Raw genomic sequence first — 26,912 nt, 5'->3', positions numbered from 1 at the left:
TCTCCTTCGTCGGATCGAGGGTTAGACGAGTTGTCTGACGACGATCCTCCTGCTAATGAGGGACTTTCTAGTTACAAAGTCTTGGCCTCTTTACTACTACAAGAGTTTGGAGATTCTCTTAGTCCTGCAGCTCCTCCTTCTCCTCGTTCGCTCGTTTTCGAGCTCACATACGGCTAAATCGTCGGCCTTCTTGAAAATGAAGCCTGCGATATCATGAAGAAGGCACTCCATTCTTTAGATTCTTGGATGGACAAGTAAGAAGGAGTTAGGAAAGACGGTATTCTGCATGCCTCCTTCCAGATTGCACGGGAAGAGAGGTATTTGGTATGGGACAGGAGAGACTATGGGTCTTTCTTTACCCGCCTCTGCAGATGACGACTTTGCCAGTTTAGTGGAGGCCTCTAGACGTCACTCCTTAGGATCGGTCAGAGCGACGTGGAGCACTTCAGAGTTGAACCACTTGCTAAAGGGACTTTTTGTCACTTTAGAGGTGTTCAATTTTCTGGATTGGTCGCTCGGAGTTCTGGCCAACAAATCTAAGGATCCGGAGTTTCTGAAGAACCCAGAAATTCTCCATAGCGTGCTGTCCTGCATGGACAAGGCAGTACAGGACGGTTCTGGTGAAGTGGCTTCACTTTTCGGTGCTGGTCTCCTGAAAAAGAGATCAGTGTATGGTTCCCTTTTATCGAAATGGGGTTTCTCCGAGCCAGAGGACTGCCTTACTGTTCGCCCCGCTATCAGATCATCTGTTTTCCTTCTCAGTTAGTCAAGGATATATCTCGCTCACTAACTGAGAAGGCGACACAAGACCTACTTACTCAAACGTCCAAGAAAGGACGACCGGTAGTGGCGACGGTTAAGAAGGAACCTCGTCCTACTCAGCAGCCCTTTCGTGGAGGTGCAACGGCTCGTCCACCTGCCAGAAAGAAGAGCTCTGAAAAGAGAGGAAGGTCTTCATTTAGACCATTCAAGAGATCTAAGTGACTTGTTGCTCCTCCAAGCACCAGTGGGGGGGCGCCAGACTCCTGAACTTTGCAGGAGTATGGGAACAAAGGGGAGCCGACCCTTGGTCAGTGTCGGTCCTGAAGAAGGGATATGTAATCCCCTTCGACGACAAACCGCCCCTAACATCTACGCCTCGGGAACTGTCAGCGAGGTACAGAGACCCGTTAATGCGAAAGACTCTCCTTCAGATGGTGGAGCAGATGTGGGAAAAAGAGGCCATCGAACTGGTACAAGATCCCACACTCCCCGGGATTTTACAATCGCCTTTTTCTAGTACCAAAGGCATCGGGGGGTGGAGGCCAGTTCTGGACGTAAGCGCTCTGAATCGCTTCGTACAGAAAAAGAAGTTTTCGTATGGAAACGTCCGCCTCTGTCATGTCGGCGCTTCGCCCAGGAGATTGGATGGTCTCTCTGGACCTGCAAGACGCCTATTTCCACCAGTTCCCATTCACCATCAGTCAAAGAAATATCTTCGCTTTGTGATAGGAGACAAGATCTTTCAATTCAGGGCTCTGTGCTTCGGTCTGTCTACAGCCCCACAAGTATTCACCAACCTGATGGCGAATGTAGCAAGATGGCTTCACCTAGAGGGGATAAACATCTCCCTCTACTTGGACGACTGGCTGATCAGGGCCAAGTCGAAGAGTCAGTGCTTGGAGGACTTGGAAGTAACAAGAAACATGATAGATTCGCTAGGGTTGCTCGTCAACCTCGAGAATCACAACTGATCCCCAGCCAGAACTTGGTCTATCTGGGGATTCAGATGGATTCTCGGGGTTTTCGGGTATATCCTTCGCAAGAAAGAATCGCTCGAGGTTTGTCGAGAATCTCAAGCTTCTTTTTAGAGAGAAAGACAGCTCAGCGAGGGATTACCTGAGCCTATTAGGGACCCTGTCCTCATTGGAAAAGTTCTTCTCGCTAGGGAGACTTCACCTTCGCCCTCTTCAGTTTTTCCTCAAAGAGGTGTGGAACTGGAAGACGGGTCAACTCTCGGACATCTTCCAACTTCCACAAGAATAAAAGATCATCTGAGGTGGTGGATCCCTCAGCTTCAAAAGAACGAAGGCTTATCGCTTGCTGCAGAACCCAGACCAAGTGTTGTTTACCGACGCTTCGGAGTCGGGATGGGGGAGCGACGCTGGGAGCAAGGGAGGTGTCAGGCACCTGGACAAAGGAACAGGTGTCCTGGCACATCAATTGCAAGGAACTTGTGGCCATACACCTAGCCTTAAAGTCCTTCGAAAAGATAGTCAGAGACGGGGTAATACAGATCAACTCAGACAACACCACGGCTCTGGCTTACATAAGAAAGCAAGGAGGCACGCACTCGTTCTCCCTCTATCAGTTGACAAAACACCTGTTAACCTGGACGGAAGAAAGAGGCATAACTCTCCTCACAAGGTTTGTTTCAAGGGATCAAAAATGTGAGAGCGGACAGACTGAGCAGGAGAAACCAGGTCCTTCCCACAGAATGGACTCTTCACGAAGAAGTGTGTCGAAGTCTTTGGTCCCTGTGGGGGAGACCTCACATAGACCTGTTTGCGACGTTCCTCTCCAAAAGAATAGAGAACTTTTGCTCTCTAGTAGAGGATCCGAGAGCCTTCACAATAGACGCGTTTCTCATGGATTGGTCGGGTGTGGACGCTTACGCCTTTCCCCCGTTCAAAATCCTGGGGGAAGTGCTCAGGAAGTTTGTAGCTTCGAAGAGCACGAAGTTGATACTCATAGCCCCATTTTGGCAGCACAGGAATGGTTCACGGAGGTACTGGAGTGGATAGTGGACTTCCCCAGATCGCTTCCAAACAGACACGATCTACTCAGACAACCCCACTTCGAGAGGTTTCATCACACCTCCCAGGTCTCGCTCTGACTGCCTTTCGACTATCGAAAGACTTGTCAGAGCGAGAGGCTTTTCTCGCGAGGCTGCGGGCTCTATCGCTAGAGCCCGCAGAGCTTCGACGAGAAGAGTATACCAGTCGAAGTGGGAAGTCTTTAGGAGGTGGTGTAAGGTTCAGAAGCTGTCCTCCTCCAGTACCTCTATAGTGAATATTGCCGATTTCCTCCTCTTTCTGAGAAAGGAGTCACACCTATCTGTCTCGACAATAAAAGGATCCGAAGCATGCTGTCTTCGGTTTTCAGGAATCGAGGCCTAGACATTGCTAACGACAAAGATCTACACGATCTAATTAGATCTTTTGAGACGTCGAAAGCAGCTACTCCTAGAACACCTAGTTGGAATCTAGACGTGGTCCTGAAATTCCTTTCATCGGACAAATTCGAACCTTTACATCTGGCGTCCTTCCGAGACGTTACTAGGAAATTGGCTTGATTCCTAGTGGCTCTCGCTACAGCCAAGAGGACGAGCGAATTACACGCTCTGATTCCACGGTGGGGTTCAAAGGAGATGCTGCCTCTGTTCTTTCCAGACAATGTTTCTGGCAAAGAATGAAAACCCATCAAAACCTTGGCCCAGAAGTTTTGAGGTAAAAGGCCTATCTAACCTGGTAGGCAGAGAGATAGAGAGATCTCTCTGTCCAGTGAGAGCTCTTAAATTCTATTTAGAGAGGAAGAGACAGATGGGAGCTTGTCAACAAGGTCTTTGGTGTGCAGTGAAGAACCCCAAACGACTCATGTCCAAGAACGCCTTGGCTTTCTTTGTGAGAAGCGTTATTACGGACGCTCACAAGACTGCTCGGAGGAATCCTTCGGTCTTCTAAAAGTCAAGACGCATGAAGTAAGAGCAGTAGCAACGTCTTTGGCGTTCCAAAAGAATATGTCTCTGAAGAATATCATCGAGACTACATATTGGAGGTGCAATTCAGTGTTTTGCATCTCATTATCTGAAGGACGTGAGAGTGACCTATGAGAAGTGCTTCTCGCTAGGTCCTTTTGTATCAGCAGATACAGTACTGAGTCTTGGAGCAAAGACTGATCCTTAATTTTGTGTTTTTTATCGTACATAAACCCTCTTGTCAGATATGTGCTTGGTTTTCTAGTAGCAAGCTCACTACTGTCGCACGGGAGCAGAGTGTCATTGCTGGTAGGCGATCAAGGGTATGTATGACTAGTAGGGGAGTACAAAATTTTTTTTGTATATTTTGTAATGAAAGTGTAATGATGTTTCGAGTTTTTTGGTTGTTTGTGAGGAGTTCGGGGATAACTCCTTACAATCTTAGAACTAACATGGATGTTAGGATCAGGTGATCGGGATCGGTTTTGTGCTCCTTGAACAAGGTGTATTGTCATGTAATGAAATAGCACCCAATGACCAAAGGCCTTTAGGCTCTGCCGAGTAAGTGGATAAGACCCCATTGGCAGACCCACAAGAACTCTTAGCCATAGATCATTATCTCGCTGAGGCTCTTGAGGCTAAGCAGACTACAAGGCAGTAGCCGCGAAGTCTTCAGCCTAATAAGGTAGGAACCAAGGTTTATAAATACCTACAACATATGTTGTTTACCTGTCTATTTCAGTAGTTAGCTGTCTCTTACCCACCACCAATGGGTGCTAATCAGCTAAGTATATATCTGGCAGGGAAGTTGAATGTATAAAAATGATATTGTAATGTTACAATAAAGTTTTTATACATACTTACCTGACAGATATATACGATTAATAGCCACCCAGCCTCCCCGCAGGAGACAGGTGGAAAGAGAAGAATTCTGATTAGAAAAACGGGGATGGTTCCTAGTCCTGCCACCCAGGGCAGGGCGGTAGATCACCTGACCTACCTGTAGCGTGTGCCGCGAAATTTGAAATTCTGTCGGAGACGACGGAGTCTATAGCTAAGTATATATCTGTCAGGTAAGTATGTATAAAACTTTATTGTAACATGACAATATCATATTTTAGTAATATTCAATCATTTATCTTAATTTTGCAACTAATTGGAAGTCTCTAGCACAATATTTCGATTTATGGTGAATTTATGAAAAAACCTTTTCCTTACGTCCGCGCGGTAACTCTTCCGAAAAAAAATCATACATGCGATTGTGGTAATGTTTGCACCATTTTAAATTAGCCGTTACATAAAATTTTATATATGAAAATGTGCGCAATTTCATGCACAATACAACTAAAAACAACCCATGGTTGTAGCTTTTATCAATTTTGAAATATTTTCATATAAAAAATGATAAGTGACAAATTTCCAACCTTCGGTCAAATTTGACTCTACCGAAATGGTCGAAAAACGCAATTGTAAGCTAAAACGCTTATATTCTAGTAATATTCAAGCATTTACCTTAATTTTGCAACTAATTGGAAGTCTCTAGCACAATATTTCGATTTATGGTGAATTTATGAAAAAAATAACATTTTCTTTACGTCCGCGCGGTAACTCTTCCGAAAAAATCATACGTGCGATTGTGGTAATGTTTGCACCATTTTAAATTAGCCGTTACATAAAGTTTTATATATGAAAATGTGCGCAATTTTACGTAGAATACAACAAAAAATAATTGAAGGTTGTAGCGTTTCTCATTTTCGAAATATTTGCATATAAATCACGATAAATAGAAAAAAAAACCACGTTCGGTCAACTTTGACTCTACCGAAACGGTCGAAAAACGCAATTGTAAGCTAAAACTCTTACAGTATAGTAATATTCAGTCATTTATCTTCATCTTGAAACAAATTCAAAGTCTCTAGCAAAATATTTAAATTTATGGTGAATTTAAAAAAAACCTTTCCTTCCCTCCGCGCGCGGATTCTCAGCCACAAATCTCCGAAATGTGTACGTCCCATTCTCGGAATATTTTCTCCGTTTCATATTAGGCATTTCATAGAGTTTTATATATGAAAATGTGCGCAATTTCATGTAGAATAAAACGAAAAATATTTGAAAGTTGTAGCTTTTTTTATTTCCGAAATAATTGCATATAAAAGAATATATATATAAAAAAATTCGACATTCGGTCAACTTTAACTCGTCAGATATGGTTGAAAACTGCATTTGTAAGCTAATATTCTTATAGTATAGTAATATTCAATCATTTGTCTTCATTCTGAAAGAAATTGGAAGTCTCTAGGACAATATTAGATTTTGGTGGAATTTTTGAAAAAAATATTTGTTTACGTCCGCGCGTTACGAATTCATGCATTATTTTGTGATAATATTTTCTCTGTGTTGCTTTATTGTTTTACAATGTTTTATATACCAAAATGATTGCAATTTAGTGTACATTACAACGAAAAAAAAAGTAACTTGTTACCTTTAACCGTTTTGCGCACAGCGCGATTTGAATACAATTATATATGAAATTTCATTTTTGCGCTATCATATATCGCATTATTTATATATGATAATGATAATTTTTTTCATTTCTGATGGTTGCATACTAACTTCAGGCAATGACAAAAAAGGAGCCAAAAATGAACTCTTAATCTTGAAAACTAAGCGCGCTGTGATTTTTTGAAAAAAATATTTTTTCCGCTTCCGCGCTCACTCTGAAACACCTCCGGCACACGGGAGACATTTTTTTTTTACCGCTTCGGCGTTTAAGGGTTAATCAGACCATGAAGCCCCATTTCCGAATTCGCAGGATTACTTACAAAGCTTTGTTTATGAGGGGTGAAAATTAGAGCAAGACAGTGTTAAAACAAGTTAGACAACAAAGTGGGAAGCAACTGAAGAGTAAAATTGAAAATAGATACAGAAAACTATATTTCAGTATTTAATATTGGGTGTGCTGTTACTTCAAATTAAAATATGGTTATGCAGTCCTGTTCATTTTACATTTTGTCATATTTACAGATACTACATGACTGTCTCTGATGACTCAGCTGATGAAATGTATGCATGCATTTATGAGGGTACAAGAGGAGTTGGCAGTGAAACATATGCACAGATAGAGCCTAGATCAACACCTCCACCACCTCCACCTCAAATGCCTAGTCCTCCCCATGCTCCATCTACCCCTTCACCACTCTCGGCAAGAGGTGGTTCTCAACCTCCACCAGCTCCACCAAGTGTAGATAGCCTGCGTCATGTTGTACATTCCAGGCAAGGTAAGTTAGCCATGGCTTTCAATTTGAGGGTCCACTACACTGACAAATATTCATTTATCTTTTTATTACTGTTTCCCTGAGGTAAATAACAGTTGCAGAATAAGTCAGATTTAATGACAAGTAAATATGAATGATTGGTAGCAGCACCACTAAAGAAAACAGAAGGGAGAAAGTTGGACGTAACTAAGATGAGGATGGATGAGCGGAGTAACCAAAATGGACAGGGCTAGAAATGAACATGTTAGGCGTACCATAAAGGTCTTTGAAGCATCAAAGAAAGTGCAAGAGGCATGGTTAAGATGGTATGGCCACCTGATGAGAAGAGAAGAGCAACACATGGCAAGAGAAGTGATGGAGGTGGATAGAACACAAAGTAGAGGAAGACCTAAGACCAGCCTAGTGGAGAGATTTCATTAGAGATAATATGAGGGAGAAGGGAGTACGGGAGGAAATGACACAGGACAGAGATAGATGGAAGAGCCTCATTAAAAGCAGCAACCCAAATAGGGATAAAGCTGGGAAGAAGAAGAAATATGAATGATCAGCATGCAGACAACTATGAATCTTACAGAGGGGTCTGGAAGTATGGGATATTTTTTAAGTTTATTCAGGAATGACATAAGTTCTAATATTTGGGAATGTACTGCTATATAAGAAAATATTTGGATCTGCACAACCAACAAAACATCTCATTTATACATATGTTTCAATAAAACACTTTTGCTTGTACATTTGTTAATGCCTGGTAGAGCACAAAACCCAGAAGTTAAGTATATCTTAGTTTTACCAGACCACTGAGCTGATTAATAGCTTTCCTAGGGCTGGCCCGAAGGATTCAATATTTTACGTGGCTAGGAACAACCAGTTGGTTACCTAGCAATGGGACCTACAGCTTATTGTGGGATTTGAACCACATTATATTGAGAAATAAATTTTATGACCAGAAACGAATTCCTTTGATTCCGCGTTTGCCGAGCCGAGAATCAAACTTTGGACCACTGGATTGGTAGCCGAGAGCAAAATCCACTCGTTCAAGAAGAAACAAAACCTAGAATCTGCTTAAACTAGCAAAGCAGTAGTTGACACTGGCGAGACCTCCCCACACCAGCAAGAGCCCTAGTAACTCAGTGGTCTTGTTAAACAATTTTTGTTTGAACCAACTCCAAGATGCTCCACTGGTAGTCATTCATTTGAGTGATTCAGCACTTCTGTTATTCTTCCTGGATTTTATGGTTTTTTTAAAGTTTCAGGTGTTACGCTATTCATTTTTAACTTTTCTTACATATTTTCATAGTGTTTGCTTTCAGGCTGTCCTTTGCCACTAAATGTACTGTTATTTACTTTTACCATGTTCAGTTAGGTTTGCCCATTTGTATCTTGTAGGTTATTAGAATTTTGTGTGTGAAATTGTGTTTAATTCTTTTTGGTTATAGATATTTTATGTAATAGCGAGAAACAGGAGTCAATTGTTTTATCTACCAAACCCTCAGAACTGACAGGAGGAATCACCTCACACCTTTTTTACCTCCACTGACAGGCAACACCACTGTAGGAGGACTATTACCTCCTTTCTTGGAATGTCCTTTTAAGGTTGAGTTTTATTATCTTCACACATCATAGGAGGCCTGGACTGTTTAAGTCACATAGGCAAGTAAGGCTTCAGACTTGAAGTCAACATTAATGTACAGGTGGACAAAGAGGATCTATTGCTGTCTACATTGATAATAATTGCTCTAGTAACAAGCTCTTTCACTAAATATTCAAGACAAAAGATACACAGCTTCGTGAAGTTTGCTGCAACAGGAGCATAGACAAAGTCTTCCGAAAGAGTATTTCATCACAATGTTGGCCTGTGGATGTAAGACCATTGTGGTCTGCATGATCAAAGATATCCTATGGCTAAGGACCATCCTTCGAGCCTTCACCACTTCTGTCGATGTCACCCCCCTCGGAGAGAAGATGTAATACTGTTAGCACCAATTATAGCTATGTGGACTTAGGAGATGTTTCCCTGTAGTAGCTTCAGTAGAATCCTCTTCTTCAGGAGACAGTCACTGGTCCCGGGTTAAAAGAAGCTGGAGCAAAGAATTTGGCAATAACCTCCATCACTACCAATGAATGACATGTCTGTAAGGAACACCCTTAGATCTTGTAATATGTTTGCAGCTGCTGGTCTGACAGCAGGAACATATGAAGCAGCCTCAGTTTATCAGTCATAACCTCTTGCTGCTTCTTCTACGATCCATCTTTTATCATAAGTAAAAAATTATTGAGAACTTTTTTAAAAGTTGTCCCAGTTATTTTAAGGATGCTTGGAGGCCTATTTTTTTGTATCAAATAGCATTTTAGTTCATATATGAAACAAACCCTCGGTCTTAACATATCTTCTAGTCCCAGCTGGAAAACTGGTAAAATTAATTTTTTAAAATTGTGTACACATGCAACTGAACTAGTCACTCAAACTTAAACCCATCAAGATCCAAGTGCCTTCACTGCACATGCTTAGTCCTCCTGTGGTACCTCAGTTACACCATGAAGCAGGAACAAGTGCAAGGTAGGGAGGAAAACACTTCTGTGTGATCAGTGGTTTGGTATTGAAAACATGCTTTGCATTATAAAATATTGTTTGTTCATTATAACCCCATTAATCATATATTGTGTTGTCAAGGAAAGCCCAATTGAATACTAGGTTAGGAGCTTGCTAACATGTTTAGATGCCGGGGTTAGGTAAAACTATGTCTAAAAATTCAAATATTAATGTGAGGAATCCTGAAGAGACTCCTAAAAATATCTAGAAAAGCTGTGGAATATGTAGGACAAATCCCAGATTAGAAGTTTCACTTTTGATTAGGGGCTTGACTGATGAAAATGAATGTCAAATAAGACCTGAGAGGATGTACTTACTAAAAGTGGGACAAATGGGAACACAAAAGTAAACATCCTTCTGTTTAACTAAGCAAAATAGTCCCCCTTCCAAACTGGTTTTTTCAGAATGAAAAGGCAAATAGAAATTGAAAAGAATGATTAGGTTCAAAGTCATAACAGTATACGTACGTACATTACATGTATTTTCAGTTTAAATGTAAGTACATTTAGGAATTTTTCAAGCCCTCGAGTTCCATTTCCATTGATTTTTTCTTATAGGATACCCACTTTTTGAAACTGTTAAATCTTGGAAAAACAAAGCAAAGCAACAGCAACTTCATCATCAGATAAAAAAATTACTTGTAGCTGAGGCATCATAGAGTGACTGGTCATGAACTGTGAGGTCTTGTGGATCTTGGTCTGTATAATTTGGTGCATGAAGAAAGGCAGTGTATGATTAAAAAATAATTGCTAAGGATGGCCTCCCTTATTCACTTTTGACTATTTCTCACCTTTAGTTTGCATACAGAAGCTTAATATAAATAGTAAAATAGGGATGTTCCTTTATGAGGTGGTTTGCCCTGGTACTAATCACCACTGATATTTTAAGACTATTATACTTTATTTTTTTGTTTTCTGTCTATTTTAGCCTTTGCCTGCAATCTTGCATTTTTTCAAATAGAGGTTTTGGATCCTTCGCAGTTTCTTACAAGATTCTGGAGGCCAAACCTGTTAAAAAAATTTGCAATGTTGTTTGGTTTGTGAAAACATTTTTCCTTATGTAGCAACACATGGGAGAAGTTTCAGAGATGACTTTGGATGAAAGAAGGTAAACATTAATTCAGGAAGTAGTACAGTTTTTAGTTTTTTGTCAGCGTATTCAATACTGTCTTAGGTTCGGTTTGTTAACATTTAACAAGGATAGGTAATTTGCTAGGATTTTGCATATAGTCATGGTAACGATAGTTATTATGCTCTGCTGCTTTTATGCACTGCTATGCAAAAAACCAATGTGTTGTGTACATATTAAAGCAGGGAAGGCGGTTATTATGAAGCGTTTATCGTCATCTATTTTTTTTTAACTTCTACTTTCGTAAATGTATCAAGGACTGGAATAGACTTGATACTCTTCATAAAAGACTATACTGTACTGATTTCGATTTTATAAAATTTTATGATGAATAAGGAGCAACATTAGATATATAATTATACCTTCAACCTGTATCCAGGCCAACTTAGTAGATTTTCAAATTAATGGGGAGTAGCATTTGGTATGTAATTGTAGCTTTGGTCTGTATTGGTCAGCTTAGTAATAGTTGAAATATAATGTATATACTTTGCTTATTAAGCTTAGTTGTATATGAGAATAGTGCTATGCTTATTAAGCTTAGTTGTATATGAGAACAGCACAATAATTGCTGCCAATAGTGTAAGGAGTTTTTCTGTTCATTTTTATCTGTCTTCTCTGTTGTTTCTTTCTCCAAATAAGGAGTTTTTCTGTTCATTTATATCTGTCTTCTCTGTTGTTTCTTTCTCCAAATGTTACTGTTAAAAATTTCTTGTGTACATTTCATATAATCTTTATTTACCACAGCATCTTCAAGTAGTGCTGCAAGTACTGTCATGGGAAGTCCAGGAGCAGAAAAGAGAGGGACTCGCTCTCCTTTACCACCCCTTCCACAGGGTGATAACAGTCTGTATTCAGCCCCTTCCCCACAGCCTCCTCATTCTCCTCCACGCAGTGTGCCTCCTGCTGAACGACCTACACAACGAGCCCTTGAAGAAATGTATGCTAAGGTAAATATTGACAGCTGTTGGTATTTGAGGATTCATTATTGAAATTTCTAATGATTTGGTCATTTCTTCTCTTCCCACTTCTACGGATTAACATAGGTTCTTGCTGTGTGCAAAGTATGTACTGTTTACATAATTCTGTGTATAAGACGACCTTTCAATCCTAAAATTCACCTTTGAAAATTGGGAGATCGTCTTTACAGTCAACCCTGGTATTCGGAGGGGGGGAGATAAGGACACCCCTGGTGAATAGCAAACATCCAAAAATACTTAACATAACCTTCTAAAAATGCTTATAAATGGCTATTTAAATAGTTCAAATACCAAAGACCCCCTCAAAAAACATTTACATCTACTTTTTATAATAGTTCAAACACCAGCTGTATACCTTAAACTATCATCCTACACAGAATATACCTTAAAAGCTATCATCTAAAATACTTTTAATATCATTTCAGTCATCTTACATCATCACCTTTGATAATATGTCGCTTAACGCTAAGCGTGAAAACTATTAAAGTTACCCCTATTTTGAAGTACACCCATTTTCTCTAATATGGTATTGAAGCAGTCCCATATTTGTAACATAAAATAGTTCAAACAAAATTATGCCTTAAACTATTATCCTAAAACACCTTAATATCATTTCAAAGTCATCTTACATTTTTACCCTTAAAAATATATGCCTCACAGGTATGTGTGAAAACAAATGAAGTTACCCCGTTACCCCAAAGGGAGAGAGAGAAAAATACATATGCACATTAAAAATATGTAATACACTAGTGACAGTACACAATGGTAATTAAACAAAAATAGATTATAAGAATACACAGTAATCAGTAAACATTAAACTAAAGTCAGTCATAAAGAGAGAAAACTCCCTCACAAAGCATCGGAACTACAAGCCAATCAGCAGCTAGCAGAGCTCATATCCTGCTCTATGATTGGCTCTTCTAATCCTTCCAGCCGAAAACCAGTTGTGTATTAAATGTTCGGCTAAGTAACTCTTATGGGTTTCTCCCAAATCCTTGCAATTTGCAAGTGGCATTTGTGTTTCTAGTAGAGCCTCCAAATTATTAGGTTGTGATGTAGTATGTACTTTTATCTTGATTCTTTATTTAACTGGCTGTCACAGACATATGCATTCAAGTTTAACTTTCGAGAAACATGTATTGTACCCGTTTTCATACTTGTACAGCTCAGTGAAGCTATCACTGTGCAAACTATACTACTTGAAAAGTTGTTCAGGTATTATATTGATCTTCCTACAGTTTTTGTCAGATGTGCCAATAAAAATATTTGATATAAATATGTACCAGATTAACCATTAACATAGTGATATGGAATTGCCTTTACTTGTATGACAAGGTCCTTGAAACAACTGACCTTTTTATTAATTATTTTTCAGGTCATGAAAAAGCAACGACCTGGGCATAGTCGGGGTAATAGCTCTGGCGGAGGTGAAAGTGACAATGGAAGTGAGAGCTCTTCACGAAGAGGATCTGTTGATATAGGAGGTGGTCGATGGGGTTCTCATCACTCCACACCCCCTACGACTCCACGTCAGTCTGTGGATCTTGGAGCAATGACCCATAGTCTCATAGAGACAAGAAATAATGATACATCGAAGTCCATTAGCAGAGCAAAATCGTATGAAACAGCAAGTATTTGGAGTGGAACTTCACAACAATCACAACCTCTACCAAAGCCAAATCCAAACTACGAAACAATACCTCAGCATCCTGGTAATTTTTATTCGGGAGGTTCTGACCCCGGTTATGAAACTGTTAAAAATTCTGAACCACCCTATGCAAGTGTAGAACGCCCTGAAGAAAACTATCCAGGTTACGAAACAGTGAAACCTACTTCTGATATAGAGTCAGAACCTGGATATGAAACTTTGAAACATCGAGAATATGAGCCTGGTTATGAAACAGTAACTGGAGAAGCCAAGCAAACAGCATCTGAGCCTGGGTATGAGACAGTTGCTAGTAAGACAACCCAAGAAGATGATGAACCTGGGTATGAGACAGTTGCACATCAGACAGAAGCTGCTGATCCAGGTTATGAAACAGTAAAAGGAAAGTCTACAAGTGAGTTTGGGGATCCTGGTTATGAAGAGCTAAAGAGCACAGTCCACCATATAAGAACTACCTCGGAACATGATCCAAACTATGAGCAATTGAAATTTACCAGTCGGCGCTCAAGTGATGGGGATGCTGAACCAGGTTATGAAGTTGTTAAAAAAGTTGAAACGGAAAGTACCTATGAATCTGTTCGTGATTATGACATACCAGAAAAATATCCTCCCTATGAAAAGATTGATAAAACTGAGAAGTCTGAAGCTCAGCAGACTCCAGTTTATGCAAGTGTAGTACGAAAGGGAAGTAAAAGTCCTGACAAGAAATCACCAAGCAAAGAAAGCCCAGATGCAGATAAAGATACTGGGGCAACTGGCCTGTTAGAGAGTGACCTAGATAATCTTCCTCCTTTAGAACCAAAAGGTGAATTAATAACAATTGAAACTCGGAATGAAAACCAGAATATATCAGTGACTACTCGTGTTAAAACTCCTTCTCCTGTAAAGAGTCCATCTCCTCCATTGAAGAGTCCATCTCCTCCATTGAAAGAGAGTCCAGTTTCAAGTCCGGAGAAAGTATTACCCCCAGAAGTACCAGAAGTAAAAAGCCCAGAGAAAAGCCCTCCAGCTATGGTGAAAGCAGAGGAGAAAGGATCACCAACCTTGGATAGAAGTCCTGATAGTGAATCTCCATGTCTTACAAAGAGTCCCGATTCTATGTCTGAAATGAGTCCAGAAAAAGAAGAGGTACCTTTTGGTATTCCACCAGATACACAGAGGAAGTCACCTTCACCACCACTTCATGAAGATGATAGTCTTGCAAAGGATTCCTTACAAGGAAAAAGTGTCAAGAAGGATTCTTCCCCTGAAAAAGCCCCAGAGAGTGTATTTGTATTACCTGAAAAGGGATCCCCTCCTTCCATGAAATTATTTGAAAAAGAGTCTCCAACCATCTTAGTTACAATGGAAAAGGATCCTTCTATAGATCAAGATTCATCAATGATTGCAGACAGCCCAGAAAAAGAGACCCCACCTGAAGTTGCAAGTGCCGATAAGGAAACCACTGAAAAAGTTGTCTGTGACGTTGAAGACAAAGAATCTGTGTCCAAAGATAGAGATAGCCTTGATGAAACATCATCAGGTACAACAGGAAGTCCAGATAAAATGCCCTCCTCACCCCTAGACAGCAGTCCAGTCATTGAAGAACAACCTGTAGGAAAATCCTTGCTTGAAGAATTACAAGAGTCCACAGAAACCATAGAGACATTTTCACAGCCATTACCTCCAGCACCTGATTCTAAAGAGATGGAGGAGCAGTCTTCCTCATTCCAAGAGAATCCCTCTTTACCACCTCCTTTACTTATTCAAGATGAACCTCATCCAATCTCTTCATCTATAGATGAATGTGCAGTTAGGGAGAACTTACCCTCTCCACCTCCATCACAGAGTCCACAGAGGTCATCCTCTCCTACAACTGTTGATCATTTTGGTAGTGAACCTCCATTGCCTTTGCCAGAAACACACGCTCAACCAACGGAAACAGTAAATCCACTATATGTCACTGATAATGGTATTCCTCCCATAGAGCCATCTGCAATCAATGAAAATGCAGCTGATGAAGGGGAATCTCATGTCTCGCTTTGTGGAGAGTTACCCCCACCACCACCACCAATGGAAGTAGATGATACAACTTTTCCTAATGACCTACCACCACCATTACCTGAAATTGCACCTTTAGTAAATACTCTTCCTGAAGATACCCCTCCACCTTTAGTTCCTCCAGCAGATGTGGAAGGATTGGATGATATGTTAACTTTAGCCAACATGGGGTCCTCATCTTCAGGAAGTACAGCCGTTCAACTTGGCAGTGCTCATGGCAGTTCTGAAAAAGATTCAGAGTCACCTCAAGACAATGAAGGGAATCAGATGGAGGTAGTCTCAGTTATAGATGATTTGCCACCCCCACCTCCACCTTCTGATGAACCAGAAGCTGAACAAGACTCGGATGAGGAATTGGATAACTCAGTTTCCTCTGGATATGAGCTTGGCTTCACTGCAGGTGGTATAACTGTTACTGTTAATCCAATGGCTGATGTGACTGAGAAGTCAGAATCTCCTGACCCCATCCCACCACCTCCAGTTAGTGAGCCAAGTCAAGTGGTGCCACCTTCACCTATAGCAGTTAGTGCTATAATTAGCAGCAGTACTGGTAGCCAGAGTAGTAGTAGTGGATCAGGTAGTCAGGACACAGGAAGTGGCAGTATTGAAAGTGTAGTAACTGTAGAATGTGCTCCCCCTCCACCTCCTGGAGATGTAAGTGGAGGAGGCAGCGAGGGAATTTCAGAAAGTCAGCATTACTCAGAATCCCCCTCAAGTCCTGAAAGTCGACCCTTAGACCCTCACGAACAGATCACTGAAGTTTGAAATACTGCCTTATAGAATATCATTGAAAATTATGCAGACAAATTGTGAGAAGTTATAATCAGTGGAGTTTGGATTTGAATACCAGCTGTTTGATTTTTGATAACAGCTGCATGGATTTGAATGCCAGCTGCCACAGATGTGATTTTATGCTGTTGCTCAGGTTGTTTTTAGAATGACCAAACTGCCTAAATCACTAAAGGCACTTTTATTATTATCATTATTGTCAGTTCTTTTCACTAGCTACAGCTATTATATTGAAGTGGCAAATTAGTATTTGATAGTTATTGTCGCCATAGACAGCTAAGTGGACCATCTCAATAAGGCAACACTACATGTTGACTTCTTTGGTAGCTGTTGGCTGTGACATTATTAACGTACTGTATCGTAGAACCCTATTAGGAAGGTATAGGGTACTCTCCTTGATACCGTAGATTAAGGCTTACATGTGGAATTATTGAAGGTTAGGGTATTTTGATAAAGGTATAACATTTTCAAAGTTGTATTAACTAGTTTTCAAGCTGTTACACTCAACATCTTTTACCAAGCAATGGACAGAAATGGTATTTGTAGTTAGTTTTCAAAAGTGTCATCATTTATTTGTAATTCCAAAAAAACATTCATGGTTAGAGAGAAATAAGTTGTTCCATTTTTACCATTTGCATGAGGTGATTTTGTATATATATATTTTTTATTTATATTACTTTAAGTGATAAAAATAATCTGGTAAAATCAGATGTGCAAAAAGGGAAGGGGTAGGGTTTGTGACACAAGTTGCAGTCGAGAAGTTATTTACTGTAACTAGGTCAATACCCTGAGATCAGTATTGAAATAAGAATTTGCAGTGTGCTGCCAAAGTTCCTGTGTTTGTGTGACAGGCAGGATTGAATAAGCTTTATAAACGAAGATGTGTTTGGTACATGTTACAGTAAGTTATGTTTATTGTACTTGTAGCTGGTAGATCATTGCACTCACTTGTGTGCTGAATAATTGGTCAGTTTCCTCTCATCACACCAGGATTTTTTTTAACTGTAGATCTTTAGATCTCATTCTCCTGTGAAAAGGTCCAGTGATTTCACGTCTGCGTAGAAGTTCAAATACTTGTTGAATTGCTTTGGAATTTGAATTTAGGTAACATTTTTCACAGAGAATGCCCATCAGATTGCATTTTCTATTTTGCAATAACTTGTCTACACACTTCTTAGTGTTTTGTGGTTCACACAACTACATCAGAAACAATGTGATTGAAGTATTGAGTGTTTTGTGTGTATGTGTGTGCACGTTCGAGTTTATACAGATTATGAGCTTTTTTTATATCCCTGTCTTGAGATATTTTCAATCTTAAATCAAGAGTTATTTGATTGTGTTGGTTATTTTTAGTTTTAGGTGAACATTTTGTTAGGTCCATTGATGGTAGCTCAAAGTTAAGATTTAAATAATTTACTTTTGAATTTTTTAAAGTAATTTGTGTATGTAAATGTAAAGCATTGAAAGCTATGATTTTCAAATATGACTTCTATTGTTACTGAGTCATGTTGCTGTTCATTTTTGAATGTGATTATTAATGAAGAAATATTTCAGTTATGAATGTTGGTCATTTATCTCAAGTATGATCATCATGAATATTAGAGTTCAGTGAAGCATTTAAGGAAATGTATGCAGAGAATATAGGTATATATTATACATGCTGTTAATATTAAAGCACCTAAACCACATTTCAGTCCAGATTTTTTTTTTTTTTTTTTTTTTTTTTTTTTTTTTTTTTTATGACTTACATGGCCATTACTGGACAACAGAGTTGCTGGAGCTAATGAACAGGTACTAAAGTTATGAGGCTTCTTCATAGTGAAAGTCATATATACTGTATACTTTCCTTGACAATGGAAAGTGTCAGGGTTATTGAACTGTTAATAAAGTTACGAGGCTTCTTCGTATTTAAAGTCATATATACTGTATATTTTCCTTGACAATGGAAAAGTGTCAGGGATTGTGGATATTGATTAAATTAAATGTTCCTTTTATTGTGAATATACTGTTAGAAGATACAGAAGCATAAAACTCACTGGAATGTGTAGTAAGGCTCTACAATTCTTTTCTAATCCAGCCCAAAAGTTTTGGAGCCACAGTTCATTTGAGTTAGGCAAAAATTTAATACTATTGTAGAATAACTCGCATATAGTATTTCTCATGTTTATTGTTTTTAATGATCTCAAGGTGCAATTATTCTTTATGGATGCATTGCTGCATATTCATGTATGTACATTTCCATCTCTGAAATGTATAAGTAAGTACCTCATGAACAATCAAGACATTTGTCTACCTTGAGTTCTGAGTTTCAGTAACTAAAACATGGTAGAGTCTTGAGCATGGAAATAGGTTGTGGGCTATATGCCAAAGGGGGCAAATAAAAACTCTTCCAATTAATATTTATTGAAGTGAGTTTTTTACTCGTGTATCCATGGTGTATGCCTGTATAGTATAAATATCTTAGGGATACTTGTACTTAGTGGTCACATTTCACAGGTGAATGTTCTTTTTCAATGTAATGCTAGTTCCTTTAAATGAAATTGAGATAAAAATTGCTTTGAATTAATGGCATATGTAAAAAAAAAAAAAATGTCTTGAGTATAATTTTGAGTTAATAAACATGACATGCCAGTGACAGAAATTCAACTTGTTCAACTTTGTATATTTTCTTTTATGAGAATATACTTCAAATTTAACATTAATAATTCTATCCCAGCTTGACTGTAATTTTTCCTTTGTAGTCCATCAGAATTTTAAGGCGTGGCATGAATGAATACACGGACTATGGCCTGGTAATTGTAAATTGGGAGATTTCCATTGTATTGCTTGTAGTAGTTAGCCTGACTATTCTTATGCAATCCATTACCATGTCGTTTTGATGAACTAGAACTCTTAAAGATTATATATAAGGTTCAATTGCCTACTGCAGCAAGGTTTTACGTTCGATTTGACAATCTCATCAGGGATTTCTGTACTTCACGGGATCTTTTTATAGTAAGTAGGAGTATGTATTGAAAGCAAAAACCAAAGATCTCAAACTTTTAATAATAGTATATTTATTAGTGGTTTGATAAACACTTATCACATGGCTTTTCAAATTTCATGTACAGTTTCACCTCGTTATACTGTAAACATTATCATTTAGAATAGTTTTCATCATTATTGCAAGTCTTGTTTATTCTGATGGACACAAAAGGTTTTCATTTCAGTTGCTTAATATAATAATTCAAAAGACCACCTGCTTCTGTGAAATTGTCTAAGGTGAAGTACAGTGCATTTCACTTCCTTAAAGTTTCACTGCATTGTGAAGTATGTGTGTGTGTGCCAAAGATTATGTGTTGTGAGATGTTTTTATTCATTGGTGTACAGCAGTTTTTGGGTATTATCTACTTATTAGATCATGCATCTTTTTAAGAGCTTTACAAAATTCAAGGTATATCTAAGTCAATTATTCAAAATACAAACACTTTTATTTAGATTCATTTCAATGTTCTTATTTTATAATTATTGCTGTGGTTATTTTATAGTGATTGGTCTTTACAATGATTTTATTTTGTGTGCTAAACACACATCATTACAGTACCTGAATATATGATTTCCCTGCTCCTCCAGGACGATGATATTATTAGCTTGATGTGTTTATAATAAATTTTTTGTATTACATTGTGGAGTGGCTGTAATCTGTGTCTACCTTGAGCGGTAATGTCATTGTTCTATCCTTATACATTTTGTCAGCTTTATATTACCTATAATTATAGTGGAAATAGAGATGAAGGTTGAGCTGCTTCCATAACAATTAATTATCATCTTCCATTTCTGTTATTGTTGTTGTTGCCTTTCGTGGATGAGCCAAAGCTTTGACGTCTCAATAGATTTTTTGTGATAGGTTGTTGTACTTATTGTTATTTATTTAGCACTTCATCCTTTCATAGTTTCATTGCTGGTGCTAAAACACTGTGACTCTGTAATGCTTGTAAATAGCTGAAAGTCCCTTTATCCAGTTAGTTGTCCTCTTTTCACTGAGGATATCTGACTGGTCCCATAATTGTATGTTTTGTCAATACTGTACTTTCATCTTGAAAAGTTTATTATTGGTATCGTTTCTTTTTATCCGTTATTACAGATTTAGTTGTCTATTATTTATATTGTATATGTAATCGCTGTTCTAACGTCTCATTACTTTTATCTGGTGTTATTTTGCATTTGGTTTGCATCACTAATCAATACCCATTTCGTACTTGCCACTTTACTTCGTTTGTTTAACTGTACTGTACTTAATTTCATGGGTATATGTGTGTGTGTCATGCCAGACTTTATGTGCATGTGATTTTTTAATAAATACTCCCAAGATTAGGTAGGAAAAGTTAAAACAGAAACAAGCCTATAGTTAAAACCACTGCCAAATTAATGACCATTAGTATTTCCTTTCTGTGTTTTTTCTGATTATAGTGTAAGATATTCATTGAAAAAATACCATGAATCTGCATATGCATGTAGAAATTAATTAGATACTATACTGTGTATTAGAATGCAATATAGATCAATAGTGCCTTGTTAAAGGTTAAAGAATTCTTTTTTCTTTGGTTTTCTTTCTTTTTCCATTTTTTTACTTCTTGATGTTGACTGTGTCTTACAAAGTTGTTTTCATTGGCTAATCTGTCAGTGATAATTTAGGTTTTAAGATGGCTAAGGAATGTTTTTGTTCTAACTGCCTTACAGGAAAGGGAGGAAGTAGAAACTCATATGAACTGTCTACACAATATCTTATATGCCTGTGTCTTCTTGTTTACTATACATGTATTAAATATATATATTCACCATGAATAGATGGTGGTCACAAATAGTCAGTTAATTTATATTATCATTATTATTATTATTATTATTATTAGATCTTAGGTGTCATGTTTTGAGCCTACAATATCAGTTTCTGTAGTCTAAAGAGTTGTCTGCATATACATTTTCATCATTCATAAATCAATATTATGAATATATTAACTTTTCTTGGTTGTAAAAAATAAAAAGTTCATGTCCAGAAATGTTGTGGGAACTGTGCTGCCAAGTTAGTTTTAAAATTTAATGAAGGGCAATTGTTGTTTGATCTGTCTGGACTAAGAATGTTACTTGATGATGTGTTGACATTTAGGTTGTTGATGAGTATGGCTGTTTAGTCTTCTATGGCATTTCTTTATGTATCAGTATCTTGCAATAGATTCAAGTTTAGGCAGCATAGGCTTTTTAGGCAGTTGTTCAGGTCCATTTGTCTCGAAAATTATACAGTAATTGTTTTTGTCCTTGTAAATTTGGTACTGTGCATTGTTTTTAGGAAACAATTACTACTAATACAACTCAAGAATCTCGGGTAAGCATTTGGTCATTGCTGGACTCAGGTTGTGGTTTTATACCAGTAGGACTCTAAATCTTTGATGCTTTTTTTCCTAAATCAGTCTGTCACTTCAGAGGCAAGGATATAGTACTACCTTTACAGATGTGAAAACATGTTAGTGCAACAAGTGGTGGTTATGACACAAGTCATGAGTGTAATTGTGTTCCCCTTAGTTTACTTTCATAGGGTGTGCCAAGTAACATAATGCATTTTTGGTGTTCTATTACAGTTTTGGTGTTCTCTTAGTTACAGAAAAAGGATTAATATTAATGTAAGATTATAGTACAAACATATAGTATGGCATTTATTCTTTTAATGCTTGTACCTTATATTCTGCTAAATATGTTAGGCTGAGATTTTTGCTAATTTTCCCATATAATAAGTCATTACAATAGATAGGTCTAATATTGCTAGTGAGGCCATTTTAAATTATTTGAATGGAAATTTCTCTTTTTCATAACCCACGTTATCCTTCTTTCTTATGCACTTGGGAAGTGCTGATTCTGTTTTAGGATTCGCTCATTTCAGTGAATATTTTGCTTAATGTGAGAATCATACAAAACAATGATTTGAGTCCAGTTTTGACCTTAAGGCATCTACATGCTTAATCGTTATTTGTTGAGGCTGCTGGTTTCAGTCACACAGTGTAGGCTCTAGTGATTATTGTATTTTAATAACTTAAATTTTTTTTTTCAATCACATATGCTGATTTAGGACCTTGTTTTTTTATTTTCTGTATCATGTTTTGTTCAAAGTTTTTTCATCTTTTGGTTCATATCATTAGGGTATCTTTTATAAATACCTACTACTAGATTAATGATTTGTATTTTAATCTTGGAAAAGTTGCTTTTGTACTTTTTTATGTAAATCAGCTAATAGGGAAACAAGGTCTTGACTGAACATGAAGATGTGTAATCTCCAATAGAGATTTCTCCCCAAGAAATGGTTTATTCTTTGCTGTTCCATTTGTAGTGTAGTGTGATGAGACTACTCCTGTGTCATTGGTGGTAGCTAATGGTGTATACAACATCATCCATGTCTCATCTGCAAAAGATGAAATCATGATGCCTATCACCATCTTTCACAGCTCAGCTTTTTGTGTCCATTCAACCATGAAGAGTGTGTCAGCGCTCTGACATTTGGTAATTTTGAACTTCCTTTGACTGGTGTTGCATGCATGAAGTGTAATATTAACAAAGTCTAAGTTGGGTTCATCATTGCCATTGAGCGATTACTCACTTCTTGTGGTGTGTAAGCAACTTACACAGTAAAGAATGATTCTAGAAAACATAGTGCATTTCATTAATCCTCTTGGAATATTTATATGGATCCAGTGAAAAGAACACCTGTGAACACTGAAAAACTAGTCTTCGCTGTATTACTACCTCAATTTAATTTTACAGCATAACTAGTGTTTTTGCTCCAGCCAAATTACTTAGAGGTGTCTTTATTTGTTTCACTTGCCCATTCTATGAAAATTAATAGCTCAGTGGCAACTTTGAATTATTGTGTGTGTGATCTATGATCTGGAACACGAGACAGGTCAAGATTGGAGGAAATGCCTCTTCGGCTGTAGAATTTGAGTATTTCTAATATGGCTGAGAAATTTAGTCTTGCATCAATCTCTATTGAGCCTTTTGTCATAGAGACTGCAAATGTAGACAACTGAAGATGATTACTCAGCCACTATGCAAGACAATTTGCAAGTACATCCACAGCAGATGATCACACAACCACATACAAGATTTAAATAAATTACATTTATTATAATCGGTGTACAGAATACAGAATTAAGTTACTTTAATGCATGATACGTATGGGCATTTCCAAAACTAAAGTATAACCGAATTCCATAAATTAGCAATGGAAATCCCAAGAAAGCAGCATACTAATACACTTTTGAAGTCTCCAATATCCTTTACTTAAAAGCTGGCATCAAAATCTGGGTGGCATATGAAATTAATATTAAAACACTGTAAAAGACCACTTGATAGTGCTTCATCCGAGAGGCAAAAGCATATACGTAAGCAGACAAAATACATAGAAGCCAAAGTATGATCAAAATTTTATTGTTAAAAATTGTTAATGATTTATGAAATCTAGACTGTCAAGGTAAGAACTGGGCCGCTGTCAGCCATTTAGATTCCAAACAGTGTTGGAGTGGTTTGACAGTACGATATACACGTAACGAGATCCGGAAAATGAAGATCAAGTGCTGTGCGCCAAAGGTGGAACTAAGAGAAAATCCCACAGTTGCTTGAAGTTACGAGATGTTGGATGGCACTTCTGAAGAAAGGTAAGTGGAATTGCAGGCAAGACTATAAAGAGAACACAGTTAGGGGCTGAAACGCTGCACTCTAGTAATGGAGGCTGAGAAGTGCAACTAAAATCTTAAAATGGGTACCAGTCACTATAATTTCATGTAAAAACAGTAACAGTTATCAAGGCTTATTGTTTTTAAATGTAAAAATATGTTTTATTAACATTTATTTTCCTGGAGCAGTCTTAAAAGATTTTGCATTGATAAAGAATTATTCAGACCATTAAACTGGTGCAGTATAGGTATACCATAGCATAAGAGGCTAAATACAAAAGTTAAGTATATCTTAGTTTAACCAGACCACTGAGCTGATTAACAGTTCTCCTGGGGCTGGCCCGAAGGATTAGATATTTTTACACGGCTAGGAACCAATTGGTCACCTAGGAAAGCGACCTACAGCTTATTGTGGGATACGAACCACATTATATTGAGAAATGAATTTCTATCACCGGAAATAAATTCCTCTGATTCCATGCTGGCCGAGCCGAGAATCGAACTTCGGACCTCCGGATTGGTGGCCAAGCGCGAAAACCACTCATCCAACGAGGAACTGAGGCTAAAAACAATTTGCTTAGAAAAATGGCACTTTTTTTTTGTGCAATCTGAAAATATTAGTCACGTTTCTTGCAGTAGTTCATAATGAAAGTCTAAGAGGCTGCACTAGCGCTTTTAAATCATCTCAAAATGCATCACTGCAAATTGAAAGTGGTAAACCCTGTCTCAATGCAATGACCTAGTAACTGCAATGTGCAATAAAAATACAAACGTCATTCTTCCGCTAAAAATCTATCTAACAGAAAGGCATTGCCATAAATAATCAAAGAGCGAATCTTCTTAATAAATATGAGGATCAGATTTCCTCCAGCACTGGATCTGTCGCCTCCTTCCTTAAAAGTCAGAACTTATATTACCAGTCCAAAAAATATGGATACACCTTTGAACATTATAAACAACACACATACAAGACCCAGAGGCCCACACCATGCAATTTACATTGTTCCAAATCTCAAATAAGTATGGGATGAGCTGCCATTTCACCTAAAAAAACAAATCAATATACATAATTATTAATCAAATAATGCTCTATTTTCAGCAGACATCTTGAAAAAAAAAAATTCACTACAGAAATTTCTTGGTTTCAGTGACTCGGGAAGAGTTACTGAATGACTTCAGAATTTTCATCAAAAAAATTCTCTTGTACATCAAAATAACTTCACAATCCTCAATCTATAAAAATTAGCATAAAAGCTGAAATATGCTGGATTCCTGCCCATGTCGGCATCAAAAAAGGTGAGAATGCCGATAAAGCAGCCGAAGCTGTAATTACTATGAACAGATCAAACACAACCTGCACAGTGTTTAACTTCTAAAACCCGTCATCTTTAATGAATGTCAGAGTTTATGGAATAATAAATCTAACATATTAAAGCCAATCAAACCCTAGTCTGATATGGGGAATCTGCTGCCCCAAAGGATGGATGGATGGATGGATGATGAAATTTAGGGACAAGCCCAAGCTTCATTACAAAAAAAATATTTTTTTTATATTAAAAAACAATTAAAAGTATAACTGCATACACTTGCGTGTATTAGGTGAAAGGTAAAATTAAATATTAATAAAACAAGTCAAATTTTATAGTATATATCAATCTCTTTTAAGAACTTTACAAGGTTATTGACATCACCATCATCTCCTAAATATAAGAAAGTCGTTTCCCTGAAAGACCGAATTTCCTGCGGGCAGCACCATACACTGGGCAACAAACCAGAATATGCTCAACTGTCAACAGGCAGCTACAGCGAGCACAGACTAGAGCCTCACTTCCTTCAAGTATAAAGCTGTGTGTTAATCGGGAATGGCCAATACGAAGTCTCGTTAAAAACAATCTCGGTCCTCCTGTCTCTATGAAACGAAGACTGCCAAAAATTCAAATTAGGTCTGATTGCCTTCAGCTTCTTGTTTCTGGCAAGGTGGTTTGAGGACCATCGCTTCTGCCATTTGTGGCGGATATAGCTTCGAATAGGAGACATCATATCAATGTATGGAACTTCATGGATATCCAGTGATTTTTTATTACATACTCTTTTTGCTACTCTATCAGCTTTTTCATTACCTTTGATCCCTACATGGGCAGGAACCCAGCAGAACGAAACAGCTTAATTGTGTTTGCAAGAAATTCAAAACAGCCACTCTTGAGCTTGGAGAATCAAAGGATGTGATGAATTGCAAATATTAACTCTCCAAAACACTTTTAGAATCCGAATATATAACAAATTTCTTCTCGGTACGAAGAACAATAGCTAATGCTCTATTAATGGCAGAAAGTTCTGCTGTATATACTGAAGCCGAATTTGGTAGTTTTGCAAGAGTCTTCTGTAATTACAGCTAGCCAAACTCCCTCTCTTGACTTGGAACCGTCTGTATAAATCTTATACACACCATCATGAGTTACATCATGTTCTAAGAATAAACTCTGCCATTTTATCAGAAAGGTTCTTCTTGACCATAGTTTTGTTACAAACTTTTGCTTTAGGGATAAGCCATGGGGGGAATCTGAAGGCTAAATTTCCTGTTGTCAAGTTGGCGAATGACCTTATTGGAAGGATTTTCGGAACTGCTTTTTTACGCGCATTATGTAGCGCAGACCCAGTTCCTCCCGTCGAAAGTCAAGTGGCAGTTGATGGGTGACTACACACACACTCTCAACAGGAGATGTTCGGAATGCACCAGAGTAAATTCGTAATCCCATGTTATGAAAAATATTGAGGTCGTTAAGTTTGCTTTTACACGCTGAAGAATAAATCTGTCACCCATAATTTAGCTTTGATCTATAAAGTGCATCATAGTCTTAATAAACATTTCTTGTCAGCTTCCCACTCATATCCAGAGACTACTTTCAAAAGATTAAAAGATGCTTTAATTTTACATTTAAGGTTATCAATATGTTTGGTCCAGGTGAGTTTTGAGTCAAAAGTCATTCCCAAAAATTTGACATCGGCAGCATATG

At 37.9% G+C, this 26,912-nt stretch overlaps 1 protein-coding gene across 4 annotated transcripts in view; it reads left to right on the top strand.

The window, feature by feature from the left end:
* LOC135222928 (mucin-2-like) overlaps positions 1–22,872 on the top strand; it is a 53,388-nt gene extending 30,516 nt beyond the window's left edge. For all 4 annotated transcript variants that reach the window (XM_064261379.1, XM_064261391.1, XM_064261372.1 and 1 more), the window contains exons 9-11: positions 6,761–7,014; positions 11,474–11,676; positions 13,082–22,872. In XM_064261379.1, the coding sequence (XP_064117449.1) occupies positions 6,761–7,014; positions 11,474–11,676; positions 13,082–16,177 (3,553 nt within the window). In that variant the 3' untranslated portion in view covers positions 16,178–22,872. The remainder of the gene's footprint in view (positions 1–6,760; positions 7,015–11,473; positions 11,677–13,081) is intronic.
* Positions 22,873–26,912: the final 4,040 nt, after the last annotated feature.

The sequence above is a fragment of the Macrobrachium nipponense genome, chromosome 20 (assembly GCF_015104395.2).
Source record: "Macrobrachium nipponense isolate FS-2020 chromosome 20, ASM1510439v2, whole genome shotgun sequence".
NCBI lineage: Eukaryota > Metazoa > Arthropoda > Malacostraca > Decapoda > Palaemonidae > Macrobrachium > Macrobrachium nipponense.
The sequence above is the reverse complement of the archived record's forward strand: the minus strand, read 5'-3'. Positions and strand labels throughout refer to the sequence as shown.